The following is a 21,865-nucleotide window of genomic DNA, read 5'->3' on the forward strand; positions in this document are numbered from 1 at the left end:
AATTCCAATAAAATTGATTCATGTTTGTGGCAGTAATATGACAAAATGTGGAAAACTTAAAGGGGACCGAATACTTTTGCAACCCTCTGTATATATAGATACTTGAGTATAAGTCTAGAAATTTCGGTCTGATTCACTTCATAAAAGTATAGGGGTCAACTTATACACGAGTCACAGGCAACTCAGCGCATACTGAGTAATGTGTGTACTAATAGTGACATTCCCATCTGCAGCAATTTACCCTGTGGTAAGTAATACTTTGAGGAAAGCAAATGCCAAGAAATCACAGGTCTGAAAGTCCAGGCAACAACAATTATCAAAGAAAAGGGGCTGGGGTGGAGGGGCGGGGGGAGGGGTCATACTGGGCTGCAGGAGGAGGAGTGAATAATTGCAGCACTTGGGGGCCAGGAGCAGGTATTGGCTGCACTTAATGGCTGCAATACTGTATGCAGTGCAGTTATTAACCCCTCCTGAGCCCCAAGTGCTGCTATTAACTTTGCTGGGTAGACTTGTACTTGAGTCAATAAAAAATTCCAGATTAAGAGGGTCTGGGGTCGACTTATACACGGGGTCGACTTGTATCAAGTATATATGGTAACGTTTCAGTTTTCTTGAATGTAAACATCCAATTTATTAGGTTGAATGATTTTCATTCAAACCAACACACACCTTTCAATTTCTGCCCACCAAAAATCAGATATTTCAAACTTTTCCGAGGAGGCCTTGGTTCCCTTATGGTTCTACAGATGATGATGAGTCAACCAGTAAGCCCGCCCTGCAGTCCGACTCTTTTATTGCAGGGACCGGTATCTCATCCCAATCCTGCATGGAAGTTGATGCATGGTGACCGTGGCCCCTATGCCTCTGGCCCTCAGTCTACCATCTTAACCAGGAATGGTTATTGCCCAACTTTCCACAGAATGGATCATCCAGGCTTCAGTCTCTGGATGTGGCTCAAGCTCTGAAGACATACCTTCAAGTAACAAAAAATATAAGGAAGACGGAAAGGCTTATTATCATTCCAGCTGGTTATAGGAAGTGGGAGGGAGGCAGTGTGTCTTCTGCACCACACAGGGAGCTTATGGGGTAACAACGAGCAGCCACTGAAGGAAATTTGGTCGCACTCTACCAGGAGCAGGGGCCTGACTAGACTTAATAGGGCCCCCCTGCAAAAATGGTAGCATGGAGACCCCTTTGTTCCCGAACCCCATGGGACAGGGAGCCTGCGAATAGCAGCAGAGTGTTCTCTGGAAGCAGGGAAAAAATTACACAAGCTCCTGTACACGGTTTTCGTGAATAAATGGGGAAGTTTCTTTGCTAATTAGCTTCATTTGTGGTTGGTGATAAGGAGTTGGAGGGGCCCGCAAAGCCTCTGGGCCCCCTGCAATGGCAGGGGCCACAGGGGTGATTGCTATGCCCTTTCAACTTCATGGGCAGCACATGCAAAGGTTTCGGCAGTGAAGATATGCCAGATTGTAATGGGAGTACAATCAATACTTTCATTTCCCTTTATCAAGTGAACACTTCTTGCTCAACTTCATTGGAATTTGGGGAGCAGCGATTCCTTCCCGTTCCATGCCTAATGTATCTTGAGAAATAAATGTATTATGTTTTCTTTCACCTGTATCACTCTCCCTCCCGATTCTTTATTGTTGTCTGGTTAGATCCAGAGCAGGATCATCCAACCTAGGCAGGTGCCTGGGGCCTAGTGGGTGTCAGAGGGCCCAACTGCCACTTTCTCTGACCATTATGTCATCATAGATTACTAATGGCCATAAGGAGGAGCCAAAGCTACTACCTTGCCTAGGGCACCATTTTATCTTAAAGTGAACCTCCGGACTAAAAATCAACTCAGCAGAACTGAAAAGGCTTGGTGTTTCTTTAACAGTTTCACAGCATCAGAACTTTGTTTTTCTTACCAAAGCATCATTTTTAGCTGCATTTTTAGCTAAGCTCCACCAATCAAAGAAAACTGCCCGGGCTTTTTTTCCCCGATACTGTGCAAAGCATGATGGGATTTACTATGTTGTTATTCACATTGCCTAGCAACTGGGAGGGGTGATCAGCACACAGGACAGTTGGAACTGTGTCTCATGCTCCCTGTCACCTCCTTTCAACCAAAAAGATGGCTGCCCTCATGAAATCAAACATTTGCCTGTTGTTTTTAAACAGGGTGGGTAAAAGATTATATTACCTATCCATTTTAATTAACATAACTAATGTAACTTAATCATAGTATGTTTGTTTAGGCTGAAGTTCCTCTTTAACTGCTTTCCGACCGCGTCACCCCAATGGGCGTGGCCACGGCGGCAGCCCCAGTACCGCCTAAAGCCAATTGACGTAAGGTCCTTGAGGCGGGTATTGCAGGAGATTGCGCGTTGATGCGTACGCATCTCCGCATGAATGACGGAATAGAGCTCCGCCATCAGTCTCCCAGCGGCGATCGCTGCTAGGAACTGCTAGACGGAGAAACCACCGTCTAATTAACCTGTACAGCGCTGGGATCTAAGGCAGCGCTGTACGTGTGACACGGCTGTCGCCTCCATTGGCTCAGGGGTGATCCGATGTCATAGGATGAAGGGAGGAGACACTTAAAAATAATAAAAAAAAATACACTTTTATTTAAAAATAAAACAAATAAATATTTGTAAAAAAACAAACAAACATTGGGGGAGTTATCAGGCCCCACCAACAGAAATATCTGTTGGTGGGGAGAAAAGGGGAAGGGAGGGGGGGGGGGGGGGGGGACATCACTTGTGTGCTGTGTTGTACGGCCCTGCAGGGAGGCCTTAAAGCTGCAGTGGCCCTTTTTGTGAAAAAGGGCCTGGTCTTTAGGGGAGTTTAACACTGCGGTCCTCAAGTGGTTAAAGTACTACTCCAGCGAAAAAAGTAAGCAGTTAAAATTTGACAGAACCAACAAGTTTTGGACTAGACCATCTCTTCATGGGGGATTCTCAGGGTTTTCCTTGTTTTCAACAGCTTTTCCTGAATGGCATTTGCTAAGTCTAAATAAATAGTGTGCAAGTGAGTAGGGTAGGGTGGCTGTCTTGTATAGTACTATTTTGGCAGTTAAGGTGGACCTGAACTCTTGAACGGGACAGAAGGAAAACATATAGAAATGCACCCTGTATGTATTTAAAGAGGAACTGTAACGACAAAACGGCCCCTGGGGGGTACTCACCTCGGGTGGGGGAAGCCTCAGGATCCTAATGAGGCTTCCCACGCCGTCCTGCGTCCCTCGGGGGTCTCGCTGTAGCCCTCTGTACAGCGGTGACGCAATATTTACCTTCCTGGCTCCTGCGCAGGCGCTCTGATGGCTGTCGGCGCCGGAGTAGGCGGAAATACCCGATCGCCGTCGGGTCTGCTCTACTGCGCAGGCGCAAGTTTCCGGCGCCTGCGCAGTAGAGCGGACCCGACGGAGATCGGGTATTTCCATCTATTTCCGTGCCGAAAGTCGCCACAGCGCCCCCGCTGGAGCCAGCAAAGGTAAATATTGAACTGACAGTCGGCACAGTCGCCGGCTGTTCGGAGAGCTGCGGCGAGACCCCCGTGGGACAGAGGACGGCGTGGGAAGCCTCATTAGGATCCCGAGGCTTCCCCCACCCGAGGTGAGTACCCCCCAGGGGATGTTTTTCATGTTACAGAGTCTCTTTAAGTCCACAGAGCGGTTCAGCACCACCAATGATAAAGCTCTTTTAGGAGTAAAACATAGCTAATGTATAAAAGGTGTCAAAGTGTAGGGCTGCTACCAGTGACACAGCCTGCTGTTTCAGACCTCTTGGTATTTCCTCAGGCTGGACAGCCACACACTCAACTGATATGGGGGCAGAATGTGGGGGTAGAATATGAGGGGGGGGGGGGGGGTATTAGGGACAGAGACAGAAAACTGGGGGCAGAAGTTGGAGGAGGGGTTGCAATATTTTGGAGGAGAGGGCGATATTAAGGACAGAAGCAGAATTAGGAGGGGGGGGGGGGGGGGGTTAGTATTTGGGGAAAGAAGCAGTAAGGACAAGAGCGGAATATGGAGGGCAGGATGGGGGTAGTATTTGGGGGAGGGGCAATATTAGTGATATAAGCAGAATAAGGGACACTGAATTTGGCGCTGAGGGATGCAGTACTTGGAGGGTGTAGTATTTTAAGGGAGGGGGAAGAGACAGAAGTCCAATATGGAGGGAAGGGCAGAATTGGGGCGAGGGGGAGACAGGTCACATGAGTTGCACAGGCGGGCACACGTCTGTGCAGCCACCATCTTGGTGTAGCGCGGCTTCCTGTGACATCATCTGTGAGCGCCGTGCACCTGAAGCCGTGCTACTGCTATGACAGTCTAATGAGGGTATCCGTATAGATAGATTACTCTGACCCTGCTGCTGGTGAGTCTCACTCTAACCAACCCGCCACCGTGACCTCGCTGCTACCGCTTTGTGAAGTCACTATTGCTGATATGTGACATCACTACTTCCTCTCTGTGACCTCAATACTGCCGCTGTGACCTCGTTACTGCCTCTCTAGTCTCTGTAACATCACTATAGTCGCCCTGCGATCTCACTACAGCGCTTCTGCCCTGTGACATTACAAATGCCTTGATTTTACCTCACTGCTGCCACTCTGTGACATAGCTTCCAACTGTCCCTCTTTTGGAGGGACAGTCCCTCTTTGGGGACCCAATCCCTCTGTCCATCTTTCTTCTTTATTTGTCCCTATTTCAGTACTCGTACAGATCTTTGTAAATATATCTATTTTTCTACTGAAAAATGTGTGTAATTGACTCTAAACTGTATTCCCATCCTTTAAATTAATTTATTTCTTATTTTTAAATGTTATGAAGGAAAATGAGTCAGGATAGAAATGACCAGTGTGGTTTGAATAATAAAATAATATATTTTTCTTATGAAGTCTTTATGGTATGATGGGGGCGTGGGTAGCGGTGTGGCTTAAAGGATACCCGAAGTGACGTGTCATGAGATAGACATGTGTATGTACAGTGCCTAGCACACAAATAACTATGTTGTTCCTTTTTTCTTTCTCTGCCGGAAAGAGTTAAATATCAGGTATGTAAGTGGCTGACTCAGTCCTGACTCAAACAGGAAGTGACTACAGTGTGACCCTCATTGATAAGAAATTCCCCTTTTTACCTCTTTCTTGCTCTCAGAAGCCATTTTCTGCTAGGAAACCGGAAAATTGTATACTTACCTTCCGTAATTTTCCTTTCCTGGAACAGACAATGGCGGCATACTCATGGGTTCATCTCCACCCCTTGAACCCAATTGGACAGATCTTTGTATAAATTAAAAGAACCCGCCCCCCCCTGCCATTCTCGTGAATATCAGTCTTCGAATGGACAAGAGGGAGGGATTCGTATGCCGCCATTGTCTGTTCCAGGAAAGGAAAATTACGGAAGGTAAGTATACAATTTTCCGGTTTCCTGGACAGAAATGGCGGCATACTCATGGGACATAACAAATCAGCCATAGAGGGAGGGAAGAGCAAACACACAAAATTTATTTACAAGAAGCTGACAAAACAGCCTTTCCAAACTCCAATGAGGACAAAGATGCTGGATTTACATGGTAATGTGACAAAAAAGTATGCGGTGAAGACCAGCTTGCAGCCTTACAGATTGTCTCCACCGACACCTTTGAAAATGAAGCCCATGATGCTGCCATACCCCTGGTTGAATGGGCTCTAACTTCTCTGGGTATCTCTAGACCCCTGAGCTTATAACTTAGTTGAATCAACTTAACCAACCAACATGAAATGGTTCTTGATGTAAGCGGCTGCCCCTTTCTGACTCCATTAATGTTTACAAACAGATGGTCTGAAGACCTAAATGGAGCTGTTTTATCCAGATACACCTTAATACAATTTCCTACATCTAACGGATGCTTCTCCTGCTGTATGTAAAAGGTAGGCAATGTCAGTTCTTGATTGATATGAAATGATGACGCTACTTTTGGAATATGGGACAGAACCGGTCTTATCACTACTCTATCTGGATAGAACTGTAAGAGGTTGTCTGAACATCCCAATGCCTGCAGATCGGACACTCTTTTTGCTGACGCTATTGCCGTCAAAAAAACTGTTTTTAGTGATATATTCCAGATTGTTGATGACTCTATAGGATGAAACGGGGCGTTTGACAACACATTCAGTATTAGGCACAGATCCCATTGCGGAAAAAAAGGTTTCCTTGGTGGCCTAATCTTTTGAACTGCTTGTATAAATCTCATTATCAATGGATCTAATGCCCACTTCTCATTTGTCAGTGCGGATAAAGCTGAAACCTGTACCTTAATTGCTGACAAACTTAACCCTTTGTCAACACCTGTTTGTAAAAAATTTAGTATATCCTTTACTTGAGGTGAAGTTGCATTAAAGTCATTGGCTGCAGCATAGATGATGAAACGTTCCCATATACGGTGATAAGTTGCGTTTGTAGAGACCTTTCGCGCCTTTAATAAGGTAGCTACCACATCTTCTGTACAGCCCAAGGCTATGTACTTCCTCCTCTCAATTTCCATGCCATTAAACTGAGGTTCTCCACTTCTGGGTACAGCAGTTGCCCCTGTTGCAGTAGATCTGGGATTTTGGGTAGCTGGAGTGGCGGTTCCATGCTCATTTCTTTGGCCAGGGTGTACCACGGTCTCCTTGGCCAATGAGGTAAAATAACAATGATCGTGCAACACTCCTGAGTTAACCTGCTCAGAAACCTTGTTATTAATGGGAAAGGAGGGAATGCATACCCCATTTTGAACTTCCATGGTTGGGTAAGGCAATCTATCCCTGCTGCTTCTGGATGGGGATAACGAGAAAAGAATTTCTGTACTTTCGCATTCTGTGGAGAGGCGCATAAGTCTATCTGCGGGATCCCCCATTTCATCGTTATCATGTGGAAGACTTCGCAGTTCAGGGCCCACTCGTGGGGATCTCGGAACTTCCTGCTCAAATGGTCTGCCAATACATTCTGTATTCCCGGTAAGTACATTGCTGATAAATCTGCTAGGTTCCTCTGTGCCCAATTCATCATGAGGCTGGTCTCGTAGAGTAATTGACGACTTCTGGTTCCCCCCTGCCTCCTCACATATGACACTGCAGTTGTGTTGTCTATCTGTAGTAACACTGATTTTTGGTAAAGTATGTGCCTGAATGCCCTGAGAGATAGAAAAGCTGCTCTCAACTCGAGAATATTTGATGGTGTCCCTGACTGACTCATTCTCCACTTCTCCTGAACCCATTCTCCCTGACAATGGGCTCCCCAACCTGACATACTTGCGTCCGAGGTGACCAGTATCGGTTTCATTGGTTGTATCTGATGGCAATTCCGTAGATTTGCTTGGATCAGCCACCACTGTAGTGAAATCCTGACCTCCGCTGGTATGTGGAATTTCTGAGACATATTCCTCCTGTTCCAGTTCCTGAGGAAGAAAGCTTGAAATGTTCTTAGGTTCCAATGTGCCCACTTTACTAGTGGTATGGTGGAAGATAGTGTCCCTAGAAGGGCCATGCTTTCTCTGACTGACACCTTGCTGTGAGAAAGAACTGTCCTTACTCTGTTCTAGATGGCGACTATTTTCCCCTCTGGTAAACTGACTTTGTTCTGGTGTGTAACAAAGCGGGCTCCTAAAAAGATCATGTCTTGGGATGGCTGCAATTGACTTTTTTGGTAGTTGATTAACCACCCCAGAGTTTCCAGACGATTTATCAACCTTTCCTGATGTTTCAGCAGAGTCAGACGATCTTGATTCACTAACAGGATGTCGTCCAAGTAATGATAGACTTTCAGACCTTCCTCCCTCAATTGAGCAATCACAGGCAGAAGGACTTTGGAAAATGTTCGTGGGGCTGTAGAGATTCCAAACGGCAGACTTTGGAATTGTAAGAGTTCTCCGCTTATCGCGAACCTCAAGAACTTTTGGAAAGAAGGTTTTATTGGTATGTGCAAATATGCGTCGGATAAGTCCACCGTCGTCATCCAATCGTTTACTCGGATCATCTTTATAATAGTTTGCAGTGACTCCATTTTGAAATGCTTGATTTTTATATGTTTGTTGAGGAACTTCAGGTCTAGGACAGGACGCCATCCTCCCGACCCTTTTGGCACCAAGAATAGTTGAGAATAGACACCGATTGATGCTTCTTGTGTTGGTACTGGAATGACTGCCTTTATTTGCTTCAAGGAATCTACATATTCTAACAGGATCTTGCGTTTTTGGGCACTGTGAGGAATCTTCGTTTTCACAAATCTTAAGGAAGGTAGTGACTTTCTGAACTTCCACGAGTGGCCTTTTTGCAATGTTCTCAAGACCCAGGCATCCTTTATCGTTTCCACCCAGATTCTCCAGAAGGCGCGGAGTCTTGCTCCCACTGGGTTCATCTGAGTGGGCGTACCTTCAAAAAGGCTTCGTCTTCTGTTGTGCCCCCAAAGTTGATTTTGCCTTATTGTCTTTCAAAAAAGAAGATTGGGTACTTCTCCATCCTCTATTGAATTGCCTATTTGGCCTGTAAGATTTAGCTTGTTGAAATCTATTAGAAAATACTTTCTTGGGGTTCTGCTGCCTGAAAGGTCGTTTCTTATCCTGCGGTAGAAGTCCCGACTTTCCACCTGTTACCTTTGCTATGGCTGTATCCATTTGAGTTCCAAACAGGTGAGTCCCATCAAAGGGAATGCGGCACCAATTATTGCGAGAAGCTTGGTCGGCCGACCAGGGTTTTAGCCAAAGCGCTCTCTTTGCCGTTACACTGTTCAGCATGGATCTTGCAGAGGCTCTTATGATGTCGATCGCTGCTTCCCCCATAAAGTCACTGGCCAACTTGAGTTCATCTAATGCTTTAAATATTTCGGACTTTTCCACGTCCGCATTAATGGCTATTTCTAAATTATCGACCCAAACCCTTACTGCTTTGGCCAAGGAAGTAAGGGCGACTGCTGGTCTACATGCCGCACCTGAAGAGAGGAAAGCCTTCTTTATATCTGCATCTACCTTACGGTCCAGTGGGTCAGTAAAGAACACTCCGTCATCCATAGGTAGGGTTACATGTTTAGCCAATCTAATGATTGACGCGTCCACCACTGGCGCTGACTCCATCACTTTTGCGTCTTCTGTGCTTAATGGATACAGTTTAGTGAAACGGTTCGCTAAGGATGTTTTCTGATCCACTTTGCTCCATTCTTTAGTAAATATATCTTTAATTACTACCATTAGGGGAAAATTATTAGGCTGCTTGTTCAAATGAGGATAATACTTGTCAGGTTGATGTGTCGACTGTTCATCCTCTTCCCATCCTATTGCTGTTTTAATGGCTGCTACAAAGGTGGGCACTAATGAAAACTCGAATCCTAAGGAAGGACCCGCTTCCTGAGAGGATGCCTCTTCTACATTAGTTGTTACTGTAGCCGACGCCTGTGATGCTGTCATTTTGGAAAAGGTTTCCTGTACAGCCTGCTGAATAAAGGAGAGGACTTGCTGGTTATCCATTTCTTTGTCCCTTCCCAATTCAGTGAAACAGGCCTCGCATACCATCTTATCTGGTAATGCAGGCTGAGCACAAGACCAACATAAAGCTTTTCCTGGCTGATCATATCTTCTATGTTCCTCATGTGGCCTACTGGGACCCGGGGAAGGCTGCCTTTCCGACCTGTACCTCCTATCCGGAGAATAGTATCTATCATAGGACCTTTCTCTAGAATAATATCTCCTCCTAGGGGACCTGCTTCTATACGACCTATAATAATAGTCCCGTTTTTCAGGAGATCTCCTTCTCCTCTCAGGGGAATGTCTTTTTGCTGAACTTCTTTTAGGAGAATTCCTCTTTGATTTCCCCGACTTCTTATGCTTTGATGAATCCCTTCTTGATGATCTTGTATCATGCGAGGAGGAACCATCCTTAGACTTATCTCTTGACCTCGAGCGAGATCTCACAGTCTTGTTTGAGGCTTTGCGTCCTTTAGACCCAGCCTTCTTAACTTCTATCTCTTTCGGACTGTGGAGACATAAGAAAAAAATATTCATGTTCCACCAAGAAATCCGCTCCTATAAAAAGGAGGAGAGATAGAAAGCACTCTTTTTGCCTACTACCCCGTGCATAAGAAACTATCCTTTTAAAACACCACATGTGCCATTTAAGATGAAATTTGATGTCCATTGGACATCTTTACCTTTCCCTTTCCTCCACTACTTCCACATCCTGCGTTGAGCATGACATCCTTTAAACACACAAATGTGAAAAAAACTGCCATTAATCAGCTGCTGCAGCTATGCTGGAAATACAGTGAAAACAATGCGTCTCTTTCATACCTTGCTGTCACCACGAATTGCTCGTTCGTCTAGGGGAAGTATGCCGTTTCCCGATGTGGGGTACGTTTCCAGAGCTGTCAAAGACCCTGATTACCAGCAAAACGCCAGAGCGGTTCCGACCAGCGTGCAGCTGTCACCGCGCTCTCGGCGTATTGGAAGAGTGGCCGTCTTATGCGGAAGTATGCCTCCTGCTGACGTCAGCGCTGACTCCCCGGCCGACCAATCCGCATACTCTCGCCTCCCAACGCGAGAGTCCCGTAGTGGAGGAGGAAAGGGACGGAGGTAGAGGCTGGGGATAAGCTATACATCAAGCAGGTAATTCCCCGCATTTATAGCTGCCATTTAGGTAGCGCAATGCCTCGTTGAGCGGGAGAGGCTGAACCCACTAAAAAAAAAATAAAAATTAATCCACCAAAAAAAAACGGAGGAAAAAACAAAACAAAGACCTTGTCCATCGAGGACAGAAAAGGAGAGAATGGCAGGGGGGGCGGGTTCTTTTAATTTATACAAAGATCTGTCCAATTGGGTTCAAGGGGTGGAGATGAACCCATGAGTATGCCGCCATTTCTGTCCAGGAAAGTGTTTTATAGATGGAATTTCTTATCAGAGAGGGTCACACTGTAGTCACTTCCTGTCTGAGTCAGGACTGAGTCAGCCAATTACATACCTGATATTTAACTCTTTCAGGCAGAGAAAGAAAAAAAGGAACACAGCATAGTTATTTGTGTGCTAGGCACTGTACATACCAATGTCTATCTCATCATGTCACACGTCACCTCAGGTATCCTTTAAGTGTCCCTCTTTCACCCTGTGATGTCACTGCTGTTGTTCTGTGGCATTGCTACTGTTGCTCATGAGCATCACTACTGTCGCTCTTCTGCCCCCCTGTGACATTGCCGCTGCTGCCGCTCTGTGACGCTACTACTGCTGCTCTGTGACGTCACTACTGCTGCTTTGACATTACTACTGCTGCTCTGTGATATTGCTAAAGCACTGCCTACCCGTGACATCACTACTGTTGCTCTATTTTCGCCCTGTGACATTGCTACTGTTGCTCTCTGACATCACTACTGCCGCTCTGTGACATTGCTAAAGCACTGCTGCCCTGTGACATCACTACTGCCTTTCTACTGCCTCTCTGTGACGTTGCTACTGCTGCCTTGTGACATCGGTAAAGCAATGCCACCCAGAGACGTCATTGTTTAAGTATAGGGCGCATTCTACTGCCCCTCTGTGATGTCACTACTGCCTCTCTTGTGACATAACTACTGACGCTCTACTGCCACCCTCTGACATTGCAACTGGCACTCTGTGACATCGCTAAAGCAATGCCGCCCTGCGACGTCACTACTGCCTCTCTGGGGCATCAATACCATGTTCCGCAGATGTAAATGGTAAACTGCCACCACCTATTTGAGGGATAGGTCCTCCTATCTAGTCTAAGCTAGGAATGAAATAGGTTAACTACAGTGTTGGACTGGGAGGTGGAAAAACTGAGGAAATCCACCTGCTGTCCAAGCAGCAGAAACCCTGTGTTATCACTCCCAATAAAAACCTGCAGCACCACCTGATTACTGCTGCTTGGCCAGCAAGTGGATTTCCTCAGCTTTTCCAGCTCCCAGTCCGACACTGGTTAACGCAACAGCTGTATCTTCCTGAAACAATACAGTTCTCTGGGTAACATGTCTTCAGGAAGCAAGTTCATACTGTGATACTAAAAATGGGTAATAGCCATAAAATTATATTGTCATTTATTAAGTGCACAAAGGTTATTACATAACAATGTTATAAGTAACAGAATGAACAATGTAGCGACAGATTAAAAATAAAAGAGAATAAAAATGAGGAAAAGGTTACTGAAGTTCTGGTAAACTTTTTAGTGCTTTTTAGGGGATACGTGTGAAATTTCGTTTCTTTTCCGTTAGCCGGGCGCATCCACTAGGTGGCGATAAAACTCCACCAAAGTTACATCTTTCCCTACTATCCATGGCAGCCTGGAGGGGGAATAGTAATTAACGCTACCTGGTGGTTGCGCCCGGCTTTAACGGGAATAGTACTGAAATTTCTTAAAGTGGACCCAAATTAAAAATACAAGATTTCAGAAATAAAATCTATTTTCTAAATTATAATAATAAATCGCAGCCTTTTGTCAGCTGCATGATGACAAATATAAAATATTTTACATTTATTGGAGGAACCCCTCCCCTTCCTTTCATATTGCCGGGACAGAATATGGCAAACTGGTGGAGTAGGTGGTGTCCAGCAAAGAAGGAATTGCTAATGGCTGCCACCTGTATAACCCTAGTTATGCAAAGAGAAGGGTGAAAAGCATGCACTGAAATGCTCATAGGCTTGAAGGAGTGTTTATTTATCTTTGTATGTGTCAGAGTGGTGCAAATAAATATTTTGAATTAAAAAAAATGTTTGGTTTGGGTCCGCTTTAAGTGAGTAAGAATCCCAGAATATATCTTCACAGGATCCTCTGATGGTTCTTACAATGTAGATGGATTTTTTGCAGTTTCCTTTTGAGGAATCTGCTTGGGAGGTGTGGGTTACAAGTTCTTCCCCCTGCTTTAGGCTGAACGTCCCCTTGTATTTTAGATGTAAAGTTTGTTCCATAGTTTGTGAATTGCTTATCGCACACTCACTAATGGCAGATTCACCCTCAAATTCTACAGCATTTTAAGATCAAACAGCATTTCCTAGCACAAACTATTACATAATATTTAATAACTGGGATTTGCCTGGAGATACCCAGAAAAAAGGTACATGCACAGGTGCGGCTTGATGCCAGCAATTCCTTAATATATTTTACAGGGTGATCAGAAGCATGTTGCCTCTTAAAATCAAACGTATGAAATGTACCCAAGTTCAGGCACCGAAGGATCTGCATGAAACTCTTCTCTTAGGCCTGCCCCTTGATTGAGAGTGCAGGGAAGCAGCCTTTTGAAGCTCTTCACACCTATTTGTTGTTTTTCTTGCTTGGGAAGCCTTTTGCTGTCCTTTGACAGAGGAAAGCCCAAAGTATTCCTAAATAGTCCAATCTAATTTTTGATAGCAATCAACAATTGGTGTACGATTACTCACGGTTCTGCCATGACAAAAGGGGCTGTGGGGGCTGGCGTATGTGAGGGGCATTCCCTCCAATCCCCTTACATGTTCAGTGGTTGACTAGTGTACTGGTTACCACCTTTTGACACAAGACAGCATGGATCCAGTTCCTATTCAGCAAGGAGTCCAAAGTCAAGACTCCCTATTGCTTCAGGTTGGTCCATTATGTGCCCTCTAGTGGCTGCAGCACTTCAGTGCGTGGAGTCTGAAAGGAGAAAAGCACTATACTACTGGTAATATTATCATTATTATTATTATTGCTTTCTATGTGGGTTGGTATTGGTGAGGAGAAAGAGCCCCACACATGCAGGCTCTGCTTTCCTGACCAGCACATCTGGTGAAAGAAACTTATTTTTATATTACTAGACGCTTGTAGGTATGTTTTCTTTCAGGTATAATGTCTGGGGAACATTTAGTAAATCAGGCTGTTTGATTGGCTGTGCCAGGATGAGCAGTGTCACATGATTGTCAGCCTATTGTTTCTCCTGTCTAGGCTGCAGCTCTGAATACAAAGATGGCGGTGAGTGCTCTGTCTCGAGTACTGCATTCCATGACTGTGACATGTGTGCGTCCAGCCTCAGACCTCCTCCACAAGGTCAGTGACACCACTCCCCCATCAGATTACTGACTACGCCTCCCCCATCGAATCAGCCACACCCCTCCCCCAACAGGTCCTCATCCATCACATCCGCGACATCCCCATCAGATTGACACCCCTCCCCCCATCAGGTCAGTACAGTAATGCCTCTCCCCCTTTCACAGGTTGGCCCATCTTCTTCCTGTAGGGGATTCCTCACTACCTCACGCCTCCACTTTGAAATCTGGAAGCCCCCAACCAAATACACCATCAATCCCATTGGGAAGAAGAAGACTGGAGGGCGGGACGAGACAGGTGAGCTGCTGCACAGGAGGATGGGCAGCGGTAATGATTGGGAGTTACTGAGAGTGGTATGTCTTCCTGCGCAGGGCGGATCCGCACGCATGGCATTGGAGGGGGACACAAGCAGCTCTTCCGCATGATAGACTGGCAGAGACTAAAGTACGAGCCCGGGAGGGAGAATGTCCCATTCCAGGAGAAGGTGATTGAGGTGCGCTACGACCCTTGCAGGTAATGTGCTCTGTACTACACTATATTCTAGTCCCCTACCCTGTCCATCTCCAGTCCCCCTGCGCATCTCCTCCCCAGTCCCCCTGCCCATCTCCTCCCCAGTCCCTCCCCCGCCCATCTCATCTCCCTCTTTACATTTATGCTTTGAGGAGAGGAGATTAGGGTCTCCCCCTGCAGTAGGGACTGGAAGCTCCTAACTAGGCTTTTGGAAGGAAAGTTTGGAAATACATATCATATTTTGCCTTCTGCTTGTCGCATGTACAATATAAAAGCATTTTCATGATCAAATTAAATTCTCCATCAATTTAAGAACAACCTTGCCTGTGTTAGCATGTCCTATTGCAGAAACATGAAATAATGGGGTTTCTGATATGTACACAGAGGCACACATACCATGAAGCGGCAAAGTCTAGCGGCATTTAGACAACAGTTTAGGCCACCTGGCGCCTGCCTCCTCTCCACTCTCCCGCCCGCCTTCCTGGCACACACAACCCTCCTCATCCATGCTTCCCCGAATCCCCATCCTCATTCAACATCTTATAGGTTACTGCTACTGATCGAGTGTAGTGATTGGCTTAATGACGGTGCCGCTGTCCCGCCCGTGAGACCATAGGCACCAGCGGGTGGATGTGACCAATACCATCACCCCCCGATTGGTTGCATGCCCAAAGCTTTTCCTCTTAGTGGCCATGGTGATCTCTTGCCGATTATGGGGTTTATAGTGTGTGTGTGCGCAAAGTTTGCTTCAGGCAGCAGAAAGCCTAAAACTGGCCCTATATGAACATATGCAAAGATCCGGCGTGATGCCTTCTACTTTGCTTAACATTTTAGTAAGAGGCTTTTCTGGTCCATTGTAGCCCCTTACACATAGGAGTTCTGGTCCACATTGAGCTTGCTGGTTGTCTGTAACTACGTGGTCCAGTCTTGTTTTGGATTGCAGTCGGCAATTGGTATGTGATCATGATTACTCATGGTTCCTCTCCAGTCTCCCTGCCCCTCTTCAGTCCCCCCCTTCCCCCGGGACATCTCCATTTCCTGCCCATTTCCTCTCCATCCCTTGCGCTTCTCCTTTCCAGTCCCCCTCTCCAGTCTCCCTGCTTCTCTCCCCTCCAGCAGCCTTGTGTAATTGATGACTCTGTTTCTGGCTCTGTAGATCAGCAGACATTGCTCTGGTAGCTGGAGGAAAGCGCAAGCGCTGGATTATTGCCACAGAGAACATGAAAGATGGGGATCTGATCACTTCCTCTGGACACATTGGACGCATGGCAGGTACACTTGCCGTTTCTCTACTTGTGCTGTGATGTGACCAAATCCTGACCTCTGCTCTCTGCTGCCCTCCAGTGCTGGCCAAGGAAGGTGATGCTCATCCACTCGGGGCTCTTCCCATCGGGACTCTTGTGAATTCCCTGGAGGTGATTCCAGGGAAAGGCGCTCTGTACATCCGATCAGCGGGTGAGTGACAGATAGACCTCCTCATAATGAGGTATAGGGGCAGGGTAATGAGTCTCTGCTGTCTTCTCTTTCCTATCACAGGCACTTGTGGCGTCTTACTGAGGAAGGTGAATGGGACCGCTATCGTCCAGCTTCCATCCAAGAGACAAGTTCAGGTGACACAGAATACACCCCTCCACATCTGTGTCACTCCTCTCTCTCCGTGTCATGCCTCTCCTCCTCTCTCCATCTGTCACACCTGTCCCCCCTCTCCATCTGTGTCACTCCTCCTCCTCTCTCCATCTGTCATGCCTCACCTCCTGTCCCTCGGTGTCAATCCTCCTCTCTCCATCTCTGTCACTTCTTACCTCTATCTGTGTCACTCCTCTTCTACACTCTGCATCTGTCTCACATCTCTCCTCCTCCTTATCTATCTGTGCCACGCCTCTCCTTCTCTGACCATTTATGTCACACCTCTCCTTCTCTCTCCATCTGTCACACCTCTCCTCCTCTCCCCATTTTTGTCACACTTCTCCTTCTCTCTCCATCTGTGCCACGCCTCTCCTCCTCTCCCCATTTTTGTCACACCTCTCCTCCTCTCTCCATCTGTCACACCTGTCCTCCTCTTTTCCATCTGTGTCAAACCTCTCCTCCTCTCTCCATCTGTGTCAAACCTCTCCTCCTCTCTCCATCTGTGTCAAACCTCTCCTCCTCTCTCCATCTGTGTCAAACCTCTCCTCCTCTCTCCATCTGTGTCACACCTGTCCTCCTCTCTCCATCTGTCACATCTCTCCTCCTCTCTCCATCTGTCACATCTCTCCTCCCCTCTCCATCTGTCACATCTCTCCTCCTCTCTCCATCTGTCACATCTCTCCTCCTCTCTCCATCTGTCACACCTGTCCTCCTCTCTCCATCTGTCACATCTTTCCTCTTCTCTTCATCTGTGTCACACCTGTCCTCCTCTCTCCATCTGTCACACCTGTCCTCCTCTCTCCATCTGTCACATCTTTCCTCCTCTTTCCATCTGTCACACCTGTCGTCCTCTCTCCATCTGTCACATCTTTCCTCCTCTCTCCATCTGTGTTTCACCTGTCCTCCTCTCTCCATCTGTCACACCTCTCCTCCTCTCTCCATCTGTCACATCTTTCCTCCTCTCTCCATCTGTCACATCTTTCCTCCTCCATCTGTGTTTCACCTGTCCTCCTCTCTCCATCTGTCACACCTGTCCTCCTCTCTCTATCTGTCACACCTTTCCTCCTCTCTCCATCTGTCACACCTTTCCTCCTCTCTCCATCTGTCACACTTTTCCTCCTCTCTCCATCTGTCACACCTTTCCTCCTCTCTCCATCTGTCACACCTTTCCTCCTCTCTCCATCTATCACACCTTTCCTCCTCTCTCCATCTGTGTTTCACCTGTCCTTCTCTCTCCATCTGTCACATCTCTCCTCCTCTCTCCATCTGTGTCACACCTGTCCTCCTCTCTCCATCTGTGTCACACCTGTCCTCCTCTTTTCCATCTGTGTCACACCTGTCCTCCTCTTTTCCATCTGTGTCACACCTGTCCTCCTCTCTCCATCTGTCACACCTGTCCTCCTCTCTCCATCTGTCACACCTGTCCTCCTCTCTCCAACTGTCACACCTGTCAGGAACCGGCCCGCGGCATGCCTGCGTATACGGTTCCCGACTGAGGGTTTGACCAGATCAAGCGGGGAGCAGCCTTATTCGAGCTAAAACAAGGCTGGGACCCCTCAGAACACCTCTCACTGCCACCACTAGCGGTTCGATAGACACTTCCACTCTGCTGTCGAGTCCTCAGCGCGCAATCCGCGTTTTCGTATTCGGGTCAGCTTTGCGCTTAGGCCGAATACGGGAACGCCACGCACCCACACACACACACACAGTTGCAATCTTACACTATAGTGAAGCAAAACCACTAACAGTCGTTCCGAACGATACTGTTAGCCACTCAGCTGTTGAGCTACTCGCACTGGCGTTTTCGTACGTTGGGTCAGCTGCGCGCTTTAGGCCAACGTATGACAAACACCCCACACACAATGCAATTACAATCTTATACGGTAGTGTCGCTCAATCCTACAATCAGGCACGGACTTTTACACACTTCCATCTCTTCTAGGCTATGAGTGTTAGTTTAGTACAGCAGAAGTCAAGCTTATTAAATAATAATTTAATATTCCAGGGAAAAAAGTGGAACAATGCAGAACAGAATATATACAAAAGATTACAAAAACAAAGTCAAAAGTTACAAAGATAAAAGTTACAAAAATACACACAAAGCGATTTGCTTACCAAAATAAACGGGGGAAAAAAACGTACCAGCGTATCGATCTGGCGTTGTTGCAGGAGTACGCACTTTCTGGTCAGGAACCAGGTTAGTTCTAGCCGTGTGTGCTATCTCCAAGAACTACAAGTTGTGGCTATCCTAGCTGCTGTTTTATACTGTGAGATACGCCTGGAGGCTGCAACTTCCTTGGGGAGGGGAGGAACTAGTTTTCTCAGTAGTATCTCAGACATAATTCTATTTCCAGGTAAAAGTCTATACATCAAAAGATTGTGAAGTGAGGCTTTTCAACTTCAGGTGAAAACTTGATTAAGGCTTTTTGCTGTCTCCGTTTTTAAAGTCTGCAGAGATTTCCAACCCCTTCCAATAGATGTAATTTACAGGGTATAGTTTGCACCTCCACCAATAATTCAATTTCCTCACAATGAAATAGTATTTAACACACGTCAACTTTTGGTGAAGAGACTCTTCCTGACTAGTCTAGAGTTCTTCACAATGCTTTAACAGCCTTCCTCAACAGAAGTGTAAATGTTTCAAGTGTCAATGACTTCAACACTTCACTTCTGCCATTGTCTGATTACCCCAGCTCTATTCACTGAAGTCCTCTTTAGATGCAAATGTAGGCCTATTGACCCACACACACAATCACATGAACAGTCCATGAATCTAGCCTGGCATATTTACACCTTTGACATAACATAGCAGATATAAAAATGGGAAAATGAAAGAAATATGTTCCTGTATTCCTAACATCATCAGCCTCATAACTAGCTGCTATATTCCTGACAACACCTGTCCTCCTCTCTCCATCTGTCACACCTTTCCTCCTCTCTCCATCTGTCACATCTTTCCTCCTCTCTCCATCTGTCACACCTGTCCTCCTCTCTCCAACTGTCATATCTTTCGTCCTCTCTCCATCTGTGTTTCACCTTTCCTCCTCTCTCCATCTGTCACATCTCTCCTCCTCTCTCCATCTGTGTCACACCTGTCCTCCTCTCTCCATCTGTGTCACACCTGTCCTCCCCTCTCCATCTGTGTCACACCTGTCCTCCCCTCTCCATCTGTGTCACACCTGTCCTCCCCTCTCCATCTGTGTCACACCTGTCCTCCCCTCTCCATCTGTGTCACACCTGTCCTCCCCTCTCCATCTGTGTCACACCTGTCCTCCCCTCTCCATCTGTGTCACACCTGTCCTCCCCTCTCCATCTGTGTCACACCTGTCCTCCCCTCTCCATCTGTGTCACACCTGTCCTCCTCTCTCCATCTGTGTCACACCTGTCCTCCCCTCTCCATCTGTGTCACACCTGTCCTCCTCTCTCCATCTGTGTCACACCTGTCCTCCTCTCTCCATCTGTGTCACACCTGTCCTCCTCTCTCCATCTGTGTCACACCTGTCCTCCTCTCTCCATCTGTGTCACACCTGTCCTCCTCTCTCCATCTGTGTCACACCTGTCCTCCTCTCTCCATCTGTGTCACACCTGTCCTCCTCTCTCCATCTGTGTCACACCTGTCCTCCTCTCTCCATCTGTGTCACACCTGTCCTCCTCTCTCCATCTGTGTCACGCCTGTCCTCCTCTCTCCATCTGTGTCACGCCTGTCCTCCTCTCTCCATCTGTGTCACGCCTGTCCTCCTCTCTCCATCTGTGTCACGCCTGTCCTCCTCTCTCCATCTGTGTCACGCCTGTCCTCCTCTCTCCATCTGTGTCACGCCTGTCCTCCTCTCTCCATCTGTGTCACGCCTGTCCTCCTCTCTCCATCTGTGTCACGCCTGTCCTCCTCTTCTCCATCTGTGTCACGCCTGTCCTCCTCTTCTCCATCTGTGTCACGCCTGTCCTCCTCTTTTCCATCTGTGTCACGCCTGTCCTCCTCTTTTCCATCTGTGTCACGCCTGTCCTCCTCTTTTCCATCTGTGTCACGCCTGTCCTCCTCTTTTCCATCTGTGTCACGCCTGTCCTCCTCTTTTCCATCTGTGTCACGCCTCTCCTCCTCTTTTCCATCTGTGTCACGCCTCTCCTCCTCTTTTCCATCTGTGTCACGCCTCTCCTCCTCTTTTCCATATGTGTCACGCCTCTCCTCCTCTTTTCCATATGTGTCACGCCTCTCCTCCTCTCTCTATCTGTGTCACGCCTCTCCTTCTCCATCTGCCTGTGTCTCACCTTTCCTCTGTGTGTTACAACTCTCGTTTCCTTACAGGTGTTGGAAACTTGCATAGCCACTGTGGGTCGTGTTTCTAATGTAGATCACAACAAGCGAATCATTGGAAAGGCGGGACGGAATCGCTGGCTCGGAAAACGACCATCCAGTGGACTTTGGAAGAGAAAAGGGGGCTGGGCAGGAAGGAAAATCAAACCTCTTCCACCAATAAAGAATTATGCAAAGTTACCAAGTGCCAGCCCCGCACCGTTGGCTTAGCCACACCCCCTCTGCACCACTGGCTTAGCTATGTCCTCTCTGCTATGGATTAGTGTCACGGGACTCTTCATGTCCATCAGAAGAAATTTTTTTCTTCCTGCTAGATCTTCATGTATGTGGACTGTCAGACAGATGCCTCAGTGGAGAGAACTCATATGGTTCAAATTCAAGTGGAACAGTTTTCTCTAATTCACCACTGGGTGGCAGAGTAGAGCTGCTGTGTATCCTCCAGAAAGTGAAAAGATGTGGTGACAATAAACATGCATTTTCTAATGTGTGTATTGTATTATTATACACACTGTGTGTGTACAGTCATGGCCAAAAGTATTAGCAGTGACATTCATGTAGAAAATTCAAAATTTACAGCTTTCATTTTTGTGGCGGCAATTCCCATTGGTTTTAGATTGTTGTTCAGCAGTGATCAGACTCTTATTAATTCATTGCAAAGAGATTTATTACCATAAATAGATTATTGTAGTAACCCATTTTTTCGGTGTACAGTATTTTGTTACAAAATAATCAGCTGTCAGTATAATCATCAGCACAGGTGAGAAATCCCTCCATCATCCTGACTGGGTTATTTATAAGCAGAATGATTGCTATAAAATGGGGCTGAAGTGCTGTAAATCATTCTTCTTTTTGTATTACCTGCAAAGAAACGCCTGCAGCCTCGGAGTCGGGGAAAAAACAACTCCTAATCAGGGCTGGTTCTAGACTTTTTGCTGCCTGAGGCAAACTTGTGACGATGCGCCCCTCCCCCCCCCCCCCCCCCCCCCCATTTGGAATGAGCGCACAGCACCCGACAATTTACTCTGCTTCGTCTAATGTTCTCCTATGACGTGCTGCAACTCGACACAATAGCACACTGACTGGCTCTAATTTGCATATTACAATTTTGTTGATTGAAAGTATGTAACATGAAATGCATCTCTTAACTGCCAACGCTTAGGAATTTGAAAATACAACTGAAGTGAGAGGGATATGGAGGCTGCCATATTTATTCCCTTTTAAACAATACCAGTTACCTGGCTAGCCTGCTGATCTTCTGCCTCTAATACTTTGTCATATACTAAAACTAGTCCTTGGTAAGAGTACTTGTAGAATACAGGACTAAAGAACATCTATCAGGCCCTAGGCAATGTGACTGTGGGTACATGTAACAGTGATGTGCAGGTACTCTGCAGGGGATTCTTCCTCTATTACACATTCTTC

At 46.7% G+C, this 21,865-nt stretch overlaps 1 protein-coding gene across 1 annotated transcript; it reads left to right on the forward strand.

Annotated features, from left to right (window-relative positions):
- Nucleotides 1-4,266: 4,266 nt before the first annotated feature.
- MRPL2 (mitochondrial ribosomal protein L2) lies at nucleotides 4,267-20,926 on the forward strand. The gene is made up of 8 exons (XM_068279640.1): nucleotides 4,267-4,370; nucleotides 13,897-13,998; nucleotides 14,166-14,295; nucleotides 14,370-14,511; nucleotides 15,665-15,780; nucleotides 15,853-15,963; nucleotides 16,045-16,118; nucleotides 20,435-20,926. Exons 2-8 carry the CDS (start codon nucleotides 13,918-13,920, stop codon nucleotides 20,651-20,653), a joined length of 873 nt encoding a protein of 290 aa, XP_068135741.1. The 5' UTR covers nucleotides 4,267-4,370; nucleotides 13,897-13,917; the 3' UTR covers nucleotides 20,654-20,926.
- The last annotated feature ends 939 nt before the right edge of the window (nucleotides 20,927-21,865 follow it).

Source organism: Hyperolius riggenbachi, chromosome 4, assembly GCF_040937935.1.
Source record: "Hyperolius riggenbachi isolate aHypRig1 chromosome 4, aHypRig1.pri, whole genome shotgun sequence".
In the NCBI taxonomy this organism is placed as follows: domain Eukaryota; kingdom Metazoa; phylum Chordata; class Amphibia; order Anura; family Hyperoliidae; genus Hyperolius; species Hyperolius riggenbachi.